Source organism: Lipotes vexillifer, unplaced genomic scaffold (genome assembly GCF_000442215.2).
Source record: "Lipotes vexillifer unplaced genomic scaffold, Lipotes_vexillifer_v1.1 scaffold380, whole genome shotgun sequence".
Taxonomy (NCBI): domain Eukaryota; kingdom Metazoa; phylum Chordata; class Mammalia; order Artiodactyla; family Lipotidae; genus Lipotes; species Lipotes vexillifer.
Window position 1 is genome coordinate 1,924,725 of NW_006779049.1, and position 19,243 is coordinate 1,943,967.

The window sequence follows — 19,243 nt, forward strand, 5'->3', positions numbered from 1 at the left end:
ATAGGACACTGATGAAAGAAATTAAAGATGATACCAACAGATGGAGAGATATACCATGTTCGTGGATTGGAAGAATCAATATTGTGAAAATGACTATACTACACAAAGCAATCTACAGATTCAATGCAATCCCTATCAAATTACCAATGGCATTTTTTACGGAACTAGAACAAATCATCTTAAAATTTGTATGGAATTATACCCCAAAAAAGATGTTAAAAAAAAAAAAAAAAGAATGCTCATGAAAATATATAGACTATCTCCAAAACAAATCAGAGTTAATTATTACCCATCTTTGTTGATATGAAGTAAGGAAAAAAATCCAAACAATATGGGGGTTTTTGGCTTAAAAAAAAAAAGTCTGTTATTTGCACTCCAGAATCAAATAATATAGCTGGTTTTGAAACACTGCTTTTCAGATACAATGAAATTTTATTCTAACCCATTTTCTAATAGCAAATAACGTAATATTTTATAATCAGTGATAGGTTTGGTAATCTTGGGTTCTTTCCATGGAGTTTTAAAGGACTAATTTATTGTATATTCTTATATTTGTTAGCCCCGGAAGATATTTCCCTTTGCACTAATGAAATACATATATTTTGAGATCCTAATGAGCAAATGATTTTGCTAACAGACAAAGAATGTATTATTTTCTATTTTGGAAATGTGTGAAAATTAAAATTACTTTTTTTAAATTTAGAAAATGTCTTTCATTTACCTCCAGCCTGCCTAAACTATTTAGGAAAGCTTACAATGAAAATAAGAAGTTATTATAGATATTAGTAAACAAGAAGCATATGTGCACATATACATAATATTTATTCATTTTTAATGTTGTTGAAGTCAGTTCTACTTTATGATCATGGTAATCGCACTCCAGGCAATACCCATTTTCTCTAGTGATTAATGTAGCACCATTGGGTTTTCAGAAGGTTGTTTTCTTAATGTGACTGGCCAGGAAACAGGTGTAAACATAAATACCAAAGATAAGAGAGTGATCTCACGCTGTTTTCTGATGTCTCCAGCATAGAGAATTCAGCAGGTTAAAGTCTGAGGATTGAGTAGGGCTGTTTATCAGAAGTAAGGAACTAGAAAAAATTTGGTGTGACTCAGAGACTTTAACTGAGAGAATGACAGGAAGCTTTTTAATAGCAAAATAATCTGTCAAACACTCTGAATATATAGAAGCTGTGTAGCAAACATGAGAAATCAAACCCCAGCACAGTAATTACAGGTAATTTGTGAACTGTTTCTAATTTCCTCACTGTGTAAATTTTATGCCTATCCACTTGAGACAAGATTTGACTCTCTGAGGATCTTACTGAAGTTCTCATTGCTTGACACTGGCTATATTGTTTCAGTGTTCTCTATGCTGCTTTTCAAAGTTTTAGCTGCTTTTGAGTGAAAGGAAGATTTTGGTGTTAAACTCTAAGCTAATTTTTCTCTTTTTTATGTTCTCTGTATTTGAATCTACTGTCAACTTTTGCCAACTTTGACTGATTATGGACTAGGGGTTGAATGTTATGGTTCAGATACATGTTCAATAACTTCTCCTAGGTATGCCAAATAAAATAAGTCATAAACAGTTCAGAATATTGAGTTCCATGCTAGTTGACCCAATACTTGTTAAAGACTCCTAGGTACTGCAAAATTGTTAGAAGGCATTACCAGCTAATCAGGGTAAGAATTATAAGATTCTAAACTGTACATTAACACCGTTTGTGAGAAAAGGAAAAGCAAAATAATGGTAATAATAATAGTAACAGTTGGCTTCTTTTTTGTTTGTATCTAAAGATTGCTTTCATCCTATTTCCTATCATTGTTTGCCTAAAAAAAAATCAGAGTATTTAACATGCATATATTCATCCATCGTTAACATTTCTTTAATCTTATATGGTGGTGTTATTTGTGTTTATTTTCTGTTGTGTTGTTTCTTTGTGTACTTCTTTGACAAAGCATGTCAGTTTCTGTTTTACCTCTGTATTTTGCTACTGCATGTCAAACTTCTTAAACGACTCAGCGAACAAATGAATTCTTGTCATTTTAAGTTTTACTCTAAATATTGCAGGCAATCTGCTTATAGTCAAACATTGCTCCAAGTTTTTGCTTTGTGTAGGAGCACTAAAAATCAATGAAAAACAAAATGACAAGAACTGCGTGGTACCACCAGCTTTGTACCTGATAATCTGTTTAAGCCTGTTAAAAGTTAAACCCAAATAAGATATATGTATTTGTAATTTGAATCATTTGTGTTTCTCTTTTGTTTGCATGATATGATTTTGTTTTATATTTTTTTTTCCACTCACCAGATGTTCCCAACACTTTGCTTCCCACTACTATCATCCCCTCCCTTACCACTGCAACAGTCACAACCACTGTAGCCATAACAGCCAGCCAAACCACATCTGCAACATCCAGCAACATACGAGGTACAGTATGCTTCTTTGTTATGGCCTGGGAAACACATTAAATAGAGCTTTTAAAGGTTTTATAAAGGGTAGAGGAATAGAGATCCAATTTTACTTACTTCTAAGAAGTAATTAAGTCACCTCAGTTACTATCAGTTAGGGTTGTTGGAATAAAATATGAGACAAGATGGTACATTTTAATTTTTCTTAGTGTCAGTTATGACTCTTATGAAAATGTTTCAGAATATAGGTTGAGAATATATGGAGCTCTGCAACATTGAGAGTTTAAAATGTGAACATGGGACACTGTTTTTTTTCTTTTTCCTTACCCTATAAATGCAAAGAAATAAGATGTTCAAAAATGCAGAGGTAGTGTTTGCTTTTTTAAGACCCTAGTTTAATGTTAATGATTTGTTATTCCTCTGCAACTAGATTAAAATGCCTGCAGTGTTGAATTTGTTGTAGAATTGGCATAATCCAGGGGTCATTATAAACTATTTGCCACATAGAACTTTTAGGTAAATATTCAATATGTCAGCCTGAAGTGATTTGCTGAGTGGAGCTACTTATTCTACTAACAGAATGTTCTGAAAGCAAATGTTCTAGACTTGTTCAGGATGACAGGAATTGATGGTTGGCTCCATGAGTAATTTCTGGCATCAGTTTACTAATAAGTATGTTTGTCTCAAACAGAGCAACCTAAAAGATATTGAAGTAATCCTTAAGGGCAAAAATAATTACTATGTCATCGTTCAGAAATATAAAAAAGCATTTCTGAGTAATCTTTAAGTAGTTAGTAGATGATGAAAAAATAAAAAGATGTTTGAGCACATTAGAGAAATACACATTTTAAACTTTATTTCTGCATAAACAATGTTCAGAGACAATTTGTCCTATTTAAGTCTGTCATTTACTCTTATATATGTTTTATGTCATGTTGGCTGTCCTAATATGTGTTAAATGTAACAATGTAATTTGAAATCATGAGGACTTTACAATAATATATATCTAAAGTTTTGTCAAGGATAGACTTAACATTATTTTCCTTCACTTATAAAGACTGTTCAATTAGACTGTTTGTGTTTCTTAGAATTTCTAGTAATTCTCAATATTATATTGAGTTGCTGCTAGCTTTTACTTTATAGTTACTATATTACTTTTTTTTAATTTTTGTTCCAGAAAAATATTTTAGTATCTTATAATAATTGTTAATTTTTAATAATGTGGTCAATTCTATTATACAGTGTACAGGATTGATAGCTAAAGCTTGATGATAGTAACAAGAAGAATTTCTCAAAATACCTAGTATTACTAAAAAAACTGTATTTGAGCTAAATCTATAAGTAGAAGAGTTTAAAGATCATTCTTATAACAACTTATATAAAAATGAGTAGAAAAATAATAAAAATGAAGAAAAAGTTAAAAAAATACTTTATGATGTTATATGAAATATAAATATGTAAAGTTCTACTTTCCTTTAATTTATTGTTTTTCTAAAAATTTTTTTTTACAAACAGTAATTCAAATGAAATGCAATTTACTGCTTACCAACAAAATCTCTATGGTATTAACTTCTGACTGTACAAACAAATCACTTTGTTGGAAAAGGAGAGAGATATATATTGACTTAACTTTTTTTAAAAGACCTAATTATAACAAAAAAAGCCTAGTTCATTTCTTCTTCAATAAATATTTATCAAGTACCTGCTGTTTATATAAATGGCACTATGCCAGGTCCTAAAATTATGGGGATTAAACATATTGTATCTGAAATCACTAGCAATTAAATTGATGCATTTCCCCCAAATAATCAGTGTCTATACTTAATTAATGAAAAGTATTCATATTCTTTGTGAGTATATATATATATTAGGCTAAAATAATAGAAAATATTTTATTTCAAAGTGAAATGTTTAACAAATCTTTTATATTTGTTTACATGCATCTTATGTGACTCTTACCTATTCCATTTTAACCAGCCTGCTAAAAAGAAATCAATTTTCTACTTTTTCAAGGAAATTCATTTTTTAAAGATTTCCTAAGATGTTTTGTGAACTTTACACCATGGAATTAAAAAGTGCTGAAAAAATTTATTTTTCCTTCAAAGGAGCACACAAATAAATAAACCTCAAAGAAGACACACACACACACACATATCCCCCATTCCCTCTTTTTTTACTTAATAGTTGCAAGATATTATTTTTCAAATGGCACCAAAATATGTGAAAAGAAAATGTATTTTATGAGTTAGGCAATTCATAGCATCTGCTTTATACAGAAAAAATAGTAGCACCAACATTGAATGTTAGTGTAATGTCTATTTTTCCCTCCTACTTTCAATGAACAAGCTCACCTGCATGATTAATGGTCTAGTCCATGTTTGAGGGAGGTGGGGATCCAGTCAATAAATAAATATTTTATGATTTTTGTACTATATTCCTTTTAATTTATATGATATTCACTTAGCTGTGCATTACCTATTAAATTAGAGGTTTCAGGTGCAATTATATTTTAAGTGGAATTCATTGATCTATAAATTAGTGAAAGATGTGAAAGATGTTTATCTATAAATTTATTTATTTATCTATAAATTAGTGAAAGATGTTTCCAAATTATAGTTTAAAGATATAATAAGGGCTTCCCTGGTGGCGCACAGGTTGGGAGTCCGCCTGCCGATGCAGGGGACACGAGTTCGTGCCCCGGTCTGGGAAGATCTCAAGTGCAGTGGAGCGGCTGGGCCCGTGAGCCATGGCCTCTGGGCCTGCGAGTCCAGAGCCTGTGCTCCGCAACGGAAGAGGCCATATCAGTGAGAGGCCCGCGTACCGCAAAAAAAAAAAAAAAAAAAAAAAAAAAAAAAAAAAAAGATATAATAAGAGTATGTTGCCTAAGAAAAGCTAGGAACTAAATATTTTCAGCTTGCCACTTTTTTTTTGTTTACTTTCTTCATCCCTTTCTCTCATTCAGTAATCTAAATTACTAAGCTAACTATATTTAATTTTATTAGGTTTAAATGGCATTTCTTCAAATTTCATAAACTATAACATTTATCTCACTATATACATACTTATTTAATAAATGACCACAAATGAATCACTGTTCATATCTCCATTTACATTCTTTCACCACCCCTGCCACTGCTGAGATTTCTATCCTAAGATATGGTAAACATCCAATTAAAAATAATCATAGCTGTTGCTATATTAAAAATCAAGATAAAATAGACCAAAAGAAGCTACTCAAATTGTTAGTCATAACCTTGAGAATTTGCACGTCTCTTCAGTTTGTACATGAAATGCATCCTTGTGTGCAGGAAGAGGAGCTTCAACCATATGGAAGAAAAGCGGACAATTAGCAGTACCTTGTTACAAAAAAGGGTGCTACAACACAGAGAAGGGAGCAAACTTGAATAGTCATGGGAAAGACAGAGAATAAGTGAGCCTGAGAAATATCTTTAGGTGTGAGTTTCAGTTCTTCTGTTTACAAAGTCTTTAGTCTTAAACGATGAACCAAATTTAGCATCAGCACTTTTGTCAGTAAAATGAGAAACACTTAATTCTCAGATTGCCTTGAGGATTGGATAATGTCTAGAGTTCTGGCAACGTAATCAGCACTCAATATATGACAATGATTGCTTAGTTCTTTTAAGTAAAACAAATGTGTTCACATGTAGTTGCACCTGAAATGGTATATTTTTCCTATAGTACTTCTAGTTTTAATTCTGGCAAAATTCTATGGTGTTAGTGCACTGATTACATTTTAATTTCAAACCTATTTTTAATTGATTATGTGAAAAAAATTAAATATTAAAATGGCACTAGAGCATATGGAACTTACTTATCTATCCTTGACTATAACAACAATTTATAAATTTTCTATGAATTTTATAGGATTCTTTTTTATTTATCATATACCTAAAACCTGAACATTTTATAGATCTCTTAAATATTTACATTACAAAGCATCACTGCTACAACACATTTTAATTTTCTGCTTATAGAAATTGCAACTTTTAAGACTAGTGGCCTGATTAATCCTATCAACTAATTCAAAAGCTATATATCTCTATATCTATATATCTATATCTATATATACTCTTTTGTAAATTTGGGTATTTTTAGGTCACTGTAATAAATTTTTAATGAGATAAACTTTAATGAGTTAAATATGATAATTTATAAAATGCTTCCAAATGACCTGATGTGATTTCTTGTATTAATATTAGTTTTGCATGGTATCGTTAATTTGAAAGCATTTTTAAAAATTTTTTATCATACTGTATAATTTTAATTTTATATAAACTAGCTCATAATCTAAGAATCTTTAACAGAAAGCACCCTCATTTACAGATCATGATATAAAAGTATTGAAAAGTCAAGAAACATATATGAGACACAGTGAGATATATCAGTGATTATGTCTATTTATCATGATTTTAAAAATTAGAATTCACAACTGAATCTTTTGTACTTACCAACACAGAAAAACTCCTAAATGCCTAATTATTATCTGTCTCTGCCTCTGTAAGACTGTAATTGCACTACAAGTATAGAAATGAAATGACATATATGGAGAGAAGATGTGAAATATCTGATATACTCCCTGTCCTAATACTAAGGGTCTGTTCAAATACCTCATGCATTTCAGTATATCAGATAGGAAAAAATAAATCCTAAAAGTGATGAAATTGTTTGTACAATCCATGTAAAAATCCAAATGAATTATTGATTCAAGTATTGATTTAGTTTTACATCAGACTTTAAAATGGTCAAATAATTTTTTGTTAATAAAATCATACCATTTGTCTAGTAATATGAACCAATTTATTAACTATAATGAGGTAATTGCAATGGTACCTTATTTCACAATGGCACTGCAAAACAAAAACAAAAGACATATTTTTTAAATTTAAGAAATCAACCATTATCAAATTATCTACAACCAGAATAATAATGACCAATCTCACAAAATTTAGAGATGGGTACTGTTGTGTTGGTCCCAGCGTATTGATCGTGATGCTTTTCGCTAGGAATGCTTGAGGCACTTGCCTCAGCTCCTATTGCTTTTAGGAGCCCTCACAGACATTTCCTCCACCAGGGCCAAATGTTGAGGTTGGACCAGCCCTTGTTCTTAATATGATCGCAGGCTATACTTCAGTAAGAAACCAGTAGGGAACTTTGAGGAACAAAATTATTACTCAGAGATTCTGGAGGGCCACATAGTGAGGTCACAGGTAAAAAGAGAAAGCGCACAGACTTGGGCTCTGCATTTATTAGGGTTCAAAGATGGGGTGTCTAGAGTTTTGTGGGTTCACCCTTTATTGCTTAATTTAAAGCATAACAATGGGAATTAGAGCACAGGAAGGGAGAAACCAGGTTACCCAAGGTGATCAGTTATCTAGGTTACCCAGGGCTTTCTGACAAAAAGAACTTCACAGGTAGGGCAGCATAGTTCCTTACCTGGTGGTTTTGCTACAGCTGGCAATATGTTAATTCAAGGTGGATGTCTTTTTGAAATTCATGCTTCTGCAATCAAAAGTTTAATGTCAAGCACAAACTTAATGTCATTTCTTCAAAATTATATTACACATTAGTTATTATGTCTAAAAATTTAATATTAAGTAAAATATTTTAAATTATTCATGTAGAATAGAATGAATTTTAGCATACATTTACAATGAGTATAGATCCAGTCTAGAATTAAAGGCCCACTGTAATTTTAAAATCATGTGAATCATAAAATTTAACTATTTAAATGTATATGAATTTAGGGACATGGTTGATCATTAAGTATAATCCCAAAATATTACTGTTTGAAAGATCTCCCTTCTCTAAAGATTCCTTGAAGCAATCTTAGTGACTTGTAGAAAAAAATCATATACACAAAGTTAAGCTATATCAAATGAAAATAAGTTGCCTAAGTATTTACTTTGTGCCAGTATAGAGAAATTGAGATGAATTGTAACATTCTACTCATATTTAATGTGGGCATTTTTAATGAACTGCAGTTGCCTAGAATGTTGTTTATGAAATAGTATTTTCGTATGCAGATTCCTTTACTTCAATTGTTGTTTCATTTCTCTGGCTTCAAAATACAATATGCTAACTTAAACACAAAATGCATACATGATCACATCAAACCACTGTCTGAAACATCTATTTAATTAAATCAGGTTAAAAAGCAATAATGATCTGACCTGTGCTTCTAATCTCTATTTCCTTTATGTCAAAGAAAATCTAGTCTATATTTTATTTTTATTTGGTTTCATTAATGTGTGCCCTCCTCCCCTTTTTGGCACAGATACTTAAAAAATAGAATGCATAGAGATAAAGAAACGTTTATCAGAATAAAAGAAAACACCAGCACTGAGAAAGAATGAATGGAGTAAAATCATTATAGCTCTGAGTTAGTCATAATAAATGCATTCAAATAGAGCATTTGCAATGGTAAAATATATCATCTTGACAGAGTTAAATCCCAAAGTGTGCAAATCAAGAAGTTGTTTATGAGCTTGTATTATGAGTGTTTAGCTGTTAAAAATGTTTCTGATTTTATTGATGGTAATAAAACACAATTTGCATGGTGCTGTGAGCTTTTAAAAATTAAGTGTCAATATGTTCGGCTTTTTTTCACTTGACAAAAATTAAGTAATATTTCAGTCTCCAGATGATCCATATAGAGGGACCTGCTTATCTGCAAAAAGATAGGTTTCTACATTTAGGCTGTGAGTATAGCTAATTTTCCACTAGTCTTTTTAAAAACCATAATTACTATATAAAGTTGACTCTGTTTCAAATTAAATACATGAAACATAGTTCATAATGGAAACAGGATATTAAAAATGCTTCTTACTTGGAAAGAATAAGCATGATGTATGCTCCCTCTCAACCTTGCTAAAAGTACCATATTATTAATGCTGAAGGGAGTGGCTACAGGCCAGACATGGGTGGGAGTACTGACTGAGGGTCCTGGTCTCTTACTCAGCTATAGACCCACACATTGGAATAATGGCAATGTTTCAGATTAGGTTATTCCAAGATAGCATAGGGTGCTAAAGTTATTCTTTCTATTCTAGTAGATCTTATTTGGAATAAGAATCACTTGTTATGTATAGCCATTTTTGAAACCAAGTGGAGTGTTTGCCTCTGACTTGTATAAAGGTGAATTCTGGCAAAGTTTGAAAATCTTTAAATATTTACTTATTTCTTTATGGCATTTAGGAAATATTTGAAGAAAACCAGTATTCATATTTTCTTTCCCATACCACCTATTAAGGGAAGCAGAACACTTATGCTCTATTCTATTTTCTAAGGGCATTCTTGTGGCTTGTGCAATTTAAAGCATCAAACATTTTTAAGAGTTTCATTTTAAGCTTATTTATTTCTTTGACTTAGATAAATTTAAACAGAAATCTTGTTCCATTAGTTTATATTTCTTTTAAGTAAATAGTTCTACTAATATTGTTTCTACTTATATAAATGTGTCTTAATTGATTTTATGATAATAATTCTAGATTTAATATAATCTAATAATATATACCTTTCCTGCAAAACAACCTCTAAGAAAGAAAAGAAAATGTTCCCTAGTAGACTATGTGCCATTTTCTTGAATTCATTTTTATATAATATGCATACACATATAAATATTAATTTTAAAATTTCTGTAATTATTATATTCCAGAAAGCACATCGCTTATAAAATATTAAGAATAAATGAGTTACTTATTATTAGTAGGATAATCTGTTTTATATTTTAAAACCTTGTCCTACATATATGAATAAATGTATTTCCAGAACATCTCTGAAATTATTTTAAAAATCATTAATAAACTGGTTGTATCTTTCTTACTAACCAATGAATTAAATTTATGTGCTGTGCCTTTGAAGCTGAAAAGATTGCCAGCGCTGCCCTTGCTTCTTTGACACTCCACATGAAACACAGTTAATAACCTCCTGTGTAAGCTTGTTGAAACACTGAATTGATACTAATTATACCAACTTTGGGATAGAAGGTGACCTTGACTTCAGCTGGAACTTTCTGCCAGGACAGTAAATAAGAGCAAATGCCACAAAGCGTGACTTCTGAGAAGGGTCTAATACAATCTATTAAATATAAGTTCGTGGAATTGCAGTAAGTACTGGGATAATTTTTATATTTTAAAACATCTCTTGCTTCAATAATACAGTAGTTTATTTCTATAGATTTCAAATAATCTCCCATTAGTTTTCTATACTCATTTAAATTAAGTTGTGGCCAGAAAATTAAAAGCTACCTGATGCAAAGTGTCTGTAAGGTGATTGCAGGGCAAGGAGACAGATTTTTCCAAATGGCGTCTCAAATACATACATAATATTTATACAATTTTGTATCAGGATTGCTTATGCTGAAGCTGTGATAACACTGACTCTTAATTAAAGAAATGTCTTTATAAAATTATTAAGAAAAATGATGAAGAAAAAGCAATTGTCCCAGTAGGTGCACAGGTTTCAACTATTGCCAGAAAACCTGTCAAGACCAATATGTAGCAGTTTCACAGATGTTCATAGTGTTAAAAAAGAGTCAATAAAATAGAGGCAATAAAGTTAACAGGTAAGAACAGAAATTAAACTTTCTTCACCAATATTGTTTAAAGAATTACATTAGTGTAAAGGGAATACTGTTCAAAGTGTTCAGTATAATAAATGGGAATACCTAATTTAAGACCAGTTATTTTTCACTTTAGAAAAAAAGAGATGAACTCAAACATTCCCAGGGGCCTTTTATGTAACCCATTAGTAAGCAAAGAACGCTGATCAGTGAAAGTTTAAGTAGGAAAGGAGGAAGCAACTTTGAACTAACATGAAGAATTGCATTAGATTCACTGAGAAACATATTTTTTTCAAAAGCGTTTGGACCATTTTTGATGTCTAAAACCCAAGTTTCATAATAAAGAAGCATAGGGCTCTTCTAGAGTAGTCTGTTAAACTGGGTAAATTATGATGGTCTTAATGCATTTTTTTCTTTTTCCTTGAAGTCATGTTTCCTAAATATTGATTATAAGTTTATTATTTTTTACTCATTTAGATAGTGTGTGACTCAGGATATCAGTAGGAACTGACTGCAGTCTCAAAAGGGTGTAGCTAAAGAGTTTTTAATGAGGACACTCACAGAAATATAGGCAGAGTTTGGGAAACTAACAAGGGAGAAGCACAATTGAACTCGTAATAGCAAGATGCTGTTACCAACACTGGGCCTGAAGGGCCAAATGCATTAAATAGGGTTATCCTAGTCAGAAGAACTGGAGCCAGAAAAGGGGCAGTTCACAAAGAGTGGTACTTTAATATGTAATTTTCCTTCCAGGCTAAACTTAGAAAGAGACAAGCACTCTAGACAGTAGAGGGCAGATGATGAAGCTTGATAGGGCTGGCTTTGTTATTAGACACAGAGAAATATATATATATATATATATATATATATATATATATATATATATATTTGTATAATTTAAATAACTTACTTCACAAGAGAAAATCATTTAGAATCTTGGTGTGAAGAATACCGATCTAATTCATTGAGTAGTGAGAGATTCCTCATTTGAAATATTTTCAAATCTACTTGTATGGATACAATCTATTTCTTTTATTTGAATTAAGTGCCTTGAAAATGTTAGTTGCAGGGGGAAAAAGCTCTAAAAATGAGCTAGCCATACATTAATAATATACTGATACAGATATGTCTTATTAACTTACTATTTAAGGTATTTTAGTGTCACATAGACAAATAATTTTCAATCCTGAGATAATAGATTTTCAGAAGAGAAAATCATTTTCTTGAGAGAAGATTTTAGAAAGAACAATCACAGTCTTTAATACATAATATTATATATCTGCCTTTGATGTCCTTAAAGTATGTGAACATTATTAAATGAGTTAAGTTGGTAGAGTGGAAACATGTAAAATAAATACAATTCAGCTTGTTTTCACTCTGAACTATACTTGTTTTCTATGCTACAGCTTGTGTTCCTTGGCATTTTACCATCAACAGTCCAGAAAGTTTTGTTCAGAGGGGATATAGGATCGTTTTTTAAAAGGACTAAGAATGACAGTCTAATTTTTCTGGTGTTTCTAGGTATCCTATTCCCTAGTTCTGAGAGTTAGCTGGAAATTGGGCACTGTATCTCAAAATGCTGCTTTAGGGAACCAAAAACAAATCTTCATATACTTTTCTCTTAGTCCTACAGGTTAAATCCAGATATATTCCATCTTAATTCCAAGTTGAAAGAAAAGAATATGCAAATGAGAAGGAAGTTCTAAGGTCTCATTTTACTGCTTCATATTCGTACTTCTAATTTCTCTATTCAATTTGGTAATATATCAATGTAGGATTTTTCCTTGATAATCCATCAATGTGGGATTTTTAAAGTAACTTTAAAATGAAATGGTTCTTTACCAAAAGCTAAAAATAGTACACAACACAATATAAATGTATAGTTTTTGCTTCACTAGGTTAACAAAATACGTCAAATCTGGACTCAGCATGAGATAATGAAAGTAATTGCTGGGGGCAGGATATTTTTCTGTCCTCCTGATTTAGCCTCTGGACATGTTATCTCGGGCAAGTAAATTCATTTCTTTTTACCCCAGTGGGCTATGTGAATTCCATGGTGTTTCTCAATTTGGGGTCCTCTACCAGAATTTCAGGAAGGAGTAGAGTTTCTGGGGTTTGTTTGTTTGTTTGTTTTTGCGGTACGCGGGCCTCTCACTGTTGTGGCCTCTCCCGTTGCGGAGCACAGACTCCGGACGCGCAGGCTCAGTGGCCATGGCTCACGGGCCTAGCCACTCCGCGGCGTGTGGGATCTTCCCGGACCGGGGCATGAACCCGTGTCCCCTGCATCGGCAGGCAGACTCTCAACCACTGCGCCACCAGGGAAGCCCGAGTCTGTGGTATTTTTTAATCAGAACTTGTAGATAAAAATCTTTTTGCCATTTGAAATAGTGTCAGTAATTTCCTTAACACAATTCTACACTTCCAACTCATGTATGTTTGAATGTTCTGAAAAGCTAAAAGTTTAAAAATGAATTGTCACACTCTGACCACTATGTTTGGCCTTTTGGTCACTGTTTTCCAGCTATATGCCAATCTCTTCTCCCATCACTTCCATTTGCACACTCATTTCCCTCCAGTATTTTCTCTTACAAAGTTTTACATACCTGAACATTATCCTGCTTGTAAAGTTTCCAACCTCACATTATGGTGGTAAAATAAATACTGAGTTCCATCTGTGATATCCATAAAACTAATGTATATGGTCCTTTTTCACCATTCTTCAAATGAGTCCAGGTCTCTCCTGGTCACCCACTTTGTAGCCAAAATCGACAGCTTAAACAAACTTACTGATACTGTTTTCTGTTGGGATTTGACATCCATTTTGATTCAATTAAAATGGTTATAGAAAAATAGTGAAGATCATGGCTTCTGGACTTACATTATCTGGGCTCTTTTTTCCACCTTTCGGTGCATTAGCTTTGTGACCTTCCTTAAACTCCCTGTGCCTCCGTTTCCTGATCTAAAAAGTGCAAAAATAATATCAACTTTATAATGTAGTTTTAAAATTAAATATATTTATAACTTAATTTGCTTTAAAAAATGTCTTGCTCATAGCAAATACTGTTAGTTTTTTTTTTTTAATTTATGACGATAAACCATCTGATGCTCTACCCAGGCCTAAAACCATATTCTTTTGAATCATTTTTTTCTTCACAATAACCCATGATAGGTATTATTTTCCTATAAACAAGTAAGACACTGATTGACAGTTTCTAATTTTATATGTAGTCCAAATTACATGATTTAGGAAGAGGAAGTGGAGGAAAGAGATTTTAAAATATTAAAATATTATAAGACCTATTCATCTGAAAAATCTTAATACTGTAAAACAGAATTAAGGGGAATCAAAATTTGAGAATTCATATTCTTTCAAACAATGCCACTGAGAATCATTGACTATTCAACCTGGAAGGGTCTTTTAAAGTTAAAAGTTTCCACTTTTTCATTTTACTGATGATCGCATAGCTAGTTTCCAAATTAGTACTAAAATCTACAAACATGTATTTCTCTTCACTACATTGTACTTCCTTCCAAATAGTATAACAGTTAATTTAGAAAATCAAATCAAGGAAAACAACATGTAAACTCTAAATATTTTTGTTGAAGCACCTATACATGTGCAGGGGTCTTGTTAATATTCTTTTAGGAATACACGGATAACAGGCTAGATCTGGTTAAAACCTTATTGTTCTGAAATATTCTGAGATAAAATTCTTCATAAAATTTAACAGATACATTTTATATGTTATTTTTTGTACATCCCTACCTCAACCTGATGGGGATATCATTTTTAAATCTGAAAAACCATTATTGGAATTAATTATTTTACTGGCTTTTTCTAAACATCTAGTGTTAGCAATTTATTAACTAAATATTAAAACAAGATAAAGGATTTCCACTGAAAATCCTGTCCTTACACTTGTTGATCATTCCTACTACTTTTAATAACTTTCTCCCTTACCCCATTCTCCTAGAACCCTCATCTTATTTTCAGCATGGAGCTATAATTTTTTTATCTTCCTTCCATAAAAGACCTCTCTGGAGTCTATCCAAGGTCAAGGCTGTCACTTTCTTCTCTCAGCGCAGTTTGGCTTTAAAATGAAAATATTCTGTTTAAATTTCACCTGAAGGTTTAGCTGTTCAAAAACTAGAGGGAATCACTTCCTAAGTTTGATCAATGAGACACCAAGAAGATAATACAACGTAAACATAATTACCTGAGTAAAGAATGAGTAAAGAATTAATTTAAGCCTTTAGAATAAACCCCCAATGAAAGCTCATTGTATTATTTGCATAACTACAACTTAATTTTGTTATTAGAATCATTAACATCTTCTTGACTATATATCCATAATCTATAAACTGGGGGTCATAATTATAAATGTGGGAACTGTTTAGATATTGTAAAATACTGCAAGTACGTGTTTCTCATCACTGTTCTATTTTTTTAAACCTTTTCTCAAACTGCCACTGGCCAGGAATCAATTATTATTATTTTTAATTGGGAAAAGAAAAACATTAATATTCTAAGAGAATTCCATATAAAATATATTCATTTCTTTTTTTAAAAAAATGGGATATTTTTTTAAAATTTAGTCAATTGAACTTTTACTTCCATAGTATTTGGTTAATATAAGTCATTTATGTAATATTCCAGTTGTGATATAATAATGTAAAATGGAATGAAGGTGATGTTTTCACATTCCTTTAGCAATTCATCATTAGTTTTTTATTTTTTGCTTTTCGTGTACTTCTTAAAATAGTAATCAGATTCCATGGTCTGGTCTTTATTTTGATCAGTAGGAAATCTAGTATATCAGTGAATCCAGTGAGATCAGACTCTTAAAAGAAACAAATATATCATTTATCATCAATTCATCCTTTAAATATTTATTTAAATATTTATAAACCTTTATTTTACAATAAGCATTCAGTAATGATAAGTAGCATACGAGGTCTACTTTTCACTGAGAAAGACCACCTAACCTAACAGGAGAGAAGGGTGAAGTGAATATTAAGAGGAAGCTTCTTAACAGAGTGATCCCACCAGATATAGACAGGGTAGCATAATTAAAATACTTACGAAGTGGTGGTGGAGAAGCATATGTGCATAGTTCTTGCATGTGGCATGTACATTTTTCATTTCTGTTTTAAAGTACTCCTGTTTTCATAGTGTGACAAAATAAATAGGATGACAACTTAGGTTTTGTTATTTCTGCAGCTAATTTTCTAATTTTGACAATTTTATGACATTTCTGGCAAGTGCAATTTTACCCTCTCTGGGAACCTGGGGAATAAGACTTCCCCAGTTCTTTCAACAATGTTTTTATCTGCAAGATATGTGTCTTCAAACACAACTAGGATTTGGATATGTAAAAGATGAAAGGAAGAGTAGCAAAGCAACAGTGTATAAAGAGAGCATTACAGATTCATTTGGGCTAGAACTAAACATAAAAAAGAAGCAGTGGTGAAAGATAAATCTTCAGCTATTCATCCATGCATTTACCGATTCAATAAGTACTTATTCTATGGCTAGGAAGGGTCAAATTATAAGAAATTTGGTAGGTTGCACTTAAAACTTTAGAGCTTATTCAGGAGGTGATGAGAAATAATTCAAGTAAAATGTAAAAAGTTTAAATTAGGCTTTTGAAAGCCTCTGATGGGTGTGATGGATAGGAGACTGAGGAAAACAGAGAAGGCAGGAAACCACTCGAGAAATCCAGGTAATTAAAGATGAGGACTTGGAGAAGAACAAGAGCCAAAGGCATGGAGAGGAGGGAAAGGTCAAGAGATTTGGGACAGTTTAAATTGATAGATTTTGTAAGTGATTAGGTAAAAGATTTTATGTTCAAGGGTAGGAAATACCAAAATGGCTCCCAGGATTTTAGCTTGGATTCCAGGATATTTGGTTCACTTTATCAGAGGAAAGAATGCAGGGCTTCCCTGGTGGCGCAGTGGTTGAGAGTCCGCCTGCCAATTCAGGGGACACGGGTTCGTGCCCCGGTCCGGGAAGATCCCACGTGCCGCGGAGCGGATGCGCCCGTGAGCCGTGGCCGCTGAGCCTGAGCGTCCAGAGCCTGTGCTCCGCAACTGGAGAGGCCACAACAGTGAGAGGCCCGCATACTGCAAAAAAACAAAAACAAAAAAAAACAAAAAACAAACAAAAAAAGAATGTAAGAGGTAGGTGTTTTAGGGGGAAATGCGATATGTTATATTTTAAACATGCAATGTTTGAAATACCTTTGCAAGAGCTAAGTGAAGAAGTTTAGTTAATAACTTAGGACATAGGATAAATCATCTGGGATAGAAATACAGTTTTTTGACTGACTTTTCTATAGGTGAAGGCTTTGATTAAATATAACTTTTATTAAAGTTATATTCTATTAAATGTGTAAATTAAAAAGAGAAGAATGCTGAAGTTTATACTCCGAAATTTAAAAAGCAAAAGAGAATAAAAGGATCTAAGGGTTATGTTGAGGAATGCAAAGATGCAAAGTTGTGGCCAGAGTGGTGAGATGATGTCATGTGAGTCCAGGGTGGGAAACTCTTAGGAATTACAAAGAGGGAGGTCCATATTGCCAAATGGCTCAGAGAGGTCAAGTGTGCTAGCCTGTGAGAAGTATTTTTTTTTATTTCATTTACACTGGGAGTGTCTGATGAATTTAGAAAAAGCAGTTTCAATGAAATGATTGCATAAAAGTCAGATTATAGAACTTGAGAAGTAAATGGGAGGTAAGAGGTAGAGAAAGTCAGTGCAATCTATTATTTCAAGAGTGTTGTCTGAGAAGAGTGATACAAAGCAGATAGAAGGCAACATAAAGTCAATTAACATTTTTGAAGGATAATATAAACATAACATTTCTTTTTAATGGTGTAAGAAGAGAGCTAGGAAAAAAAGAGGTTGAAAATAGGGTTTAAAAAAAAGAAAAGCTGATAGAATAAAGCCCTAAATATTCAAAATGACATGATTATATATATATATATATATATATATATATATATATACACACACACACATATATGTATATAATCTAACATTATTTTATAATATAATATACATTATATAATATATATTATATTTTACTGTTAGGATTAGCCTTGATCACATGGAGACACTCTGTACAATGAGACTGAGGAGAGAAGATGATGGTAGTAATGGTAAGAGACCAGTTTGCCAGCAATGGGAAGTGTGTTCAGGGAAAGTGGAAAATTAAGAGAGATCTTACCTGTTGGACTGTGTTTTGTTTATAAAGTAGGAGAGACAATTTTCCAAGACAGATAAAAAATTCTCACAGAAGGGATCTTTAAGAAAGTAGTGAAGTTTTGAAATGGTTGCTATACAAATGAAAAAGGAGGTTGGGTAGGAACACATTGTAATTTCTGGGAAAGATGTCTTAATTCCTTCCACGAATAATTATCATCTGCTTCTATCAGGCACTATGGTAAACTTTGGGGACAGAATAAAAAGCAAGGTAGATAGTCAATGTCTTTTTTTTCTTTTGGCCACTCTACACGGCTTGTGGGATCTCAGTTCCCCAACCATGGATTCAACCCAGGCCACGGCAGTGAAAGCCCAGAATCCTAACCACTAGGCCACCAGGGAACTCCCTGTCAATGTCTTCATAAATGCTATTTAAAAGATGTACAGGGCTTCCCTGGTGGCACAGTGGTTGAGAGTCTGCCTGCCGATTCAGGGGACACGGGTTCGTGCCCCGGTCCGGCAAGATCCCACATGCTGCAGAGCGGCTGGGCCCGTGAGCCATGGTCGCTGAGCCTGCGCGTCTGGAGCCTGTGCTCCGCAACGGGAGAGGCCACAACGGTGAGAGGCCTACGTACCGCAAAAATAAATAAATAAATAAAAATAAAAGATGTACAGCATTCTCTGGTTTGCTCCAAGAGGACATCATAGGGGATCTTCAGGAAATGATATTTGCTAGATATGAAGGATTTGTGCAAAATGTGACGTTTGGGAATGAAGAGCTAAGGAGAAGGAAGAACATTTCAGGAACAGGAAATAGCAAATATACAAGTCCTGAAGTGAAAAGGAAGGTGGCCATTGAAAAGTCCAGAGAGGGCACCACTGAGACTGGAATGCAGATTGTCCAAAGAATGGTATGAAAGTATGTGGTAGTTAGTTGGGTTAGATCCTGCAGAACCTTAAACTTATTTTTATGATTTGAGCTAGTATCCTAAGAGTAACTGAAGAAGAAAGAAATAGAGAAGGAAGGGTGGGAGGGAGAGAGGGAAAG

General features: G+C 32.7%; 1 protein-coding gene across 1 annotated transcript in view; it reads left to right on the plus strand.

Moving 5' to 3' along the window:
• CADM2 (cell adhesion molecule 2) overlaps positions 1 to 19,243 on the plus strand; it is a 1,104,423-nt gene that overhangs the window by 1,039,795 nt on the left and 45,385 nt on the right. The window contains exon 8 of the mRNA XM_007452135.1: positions 2,313 to 2,432. Coding sequence (XP_007452197.1) covers positions 2,313 to 2,432 — 120 coding nt within the window. The remainder of the gene's footprint in view (positions 1 to 2,312; positions 2,433 to 19,243) is intronic.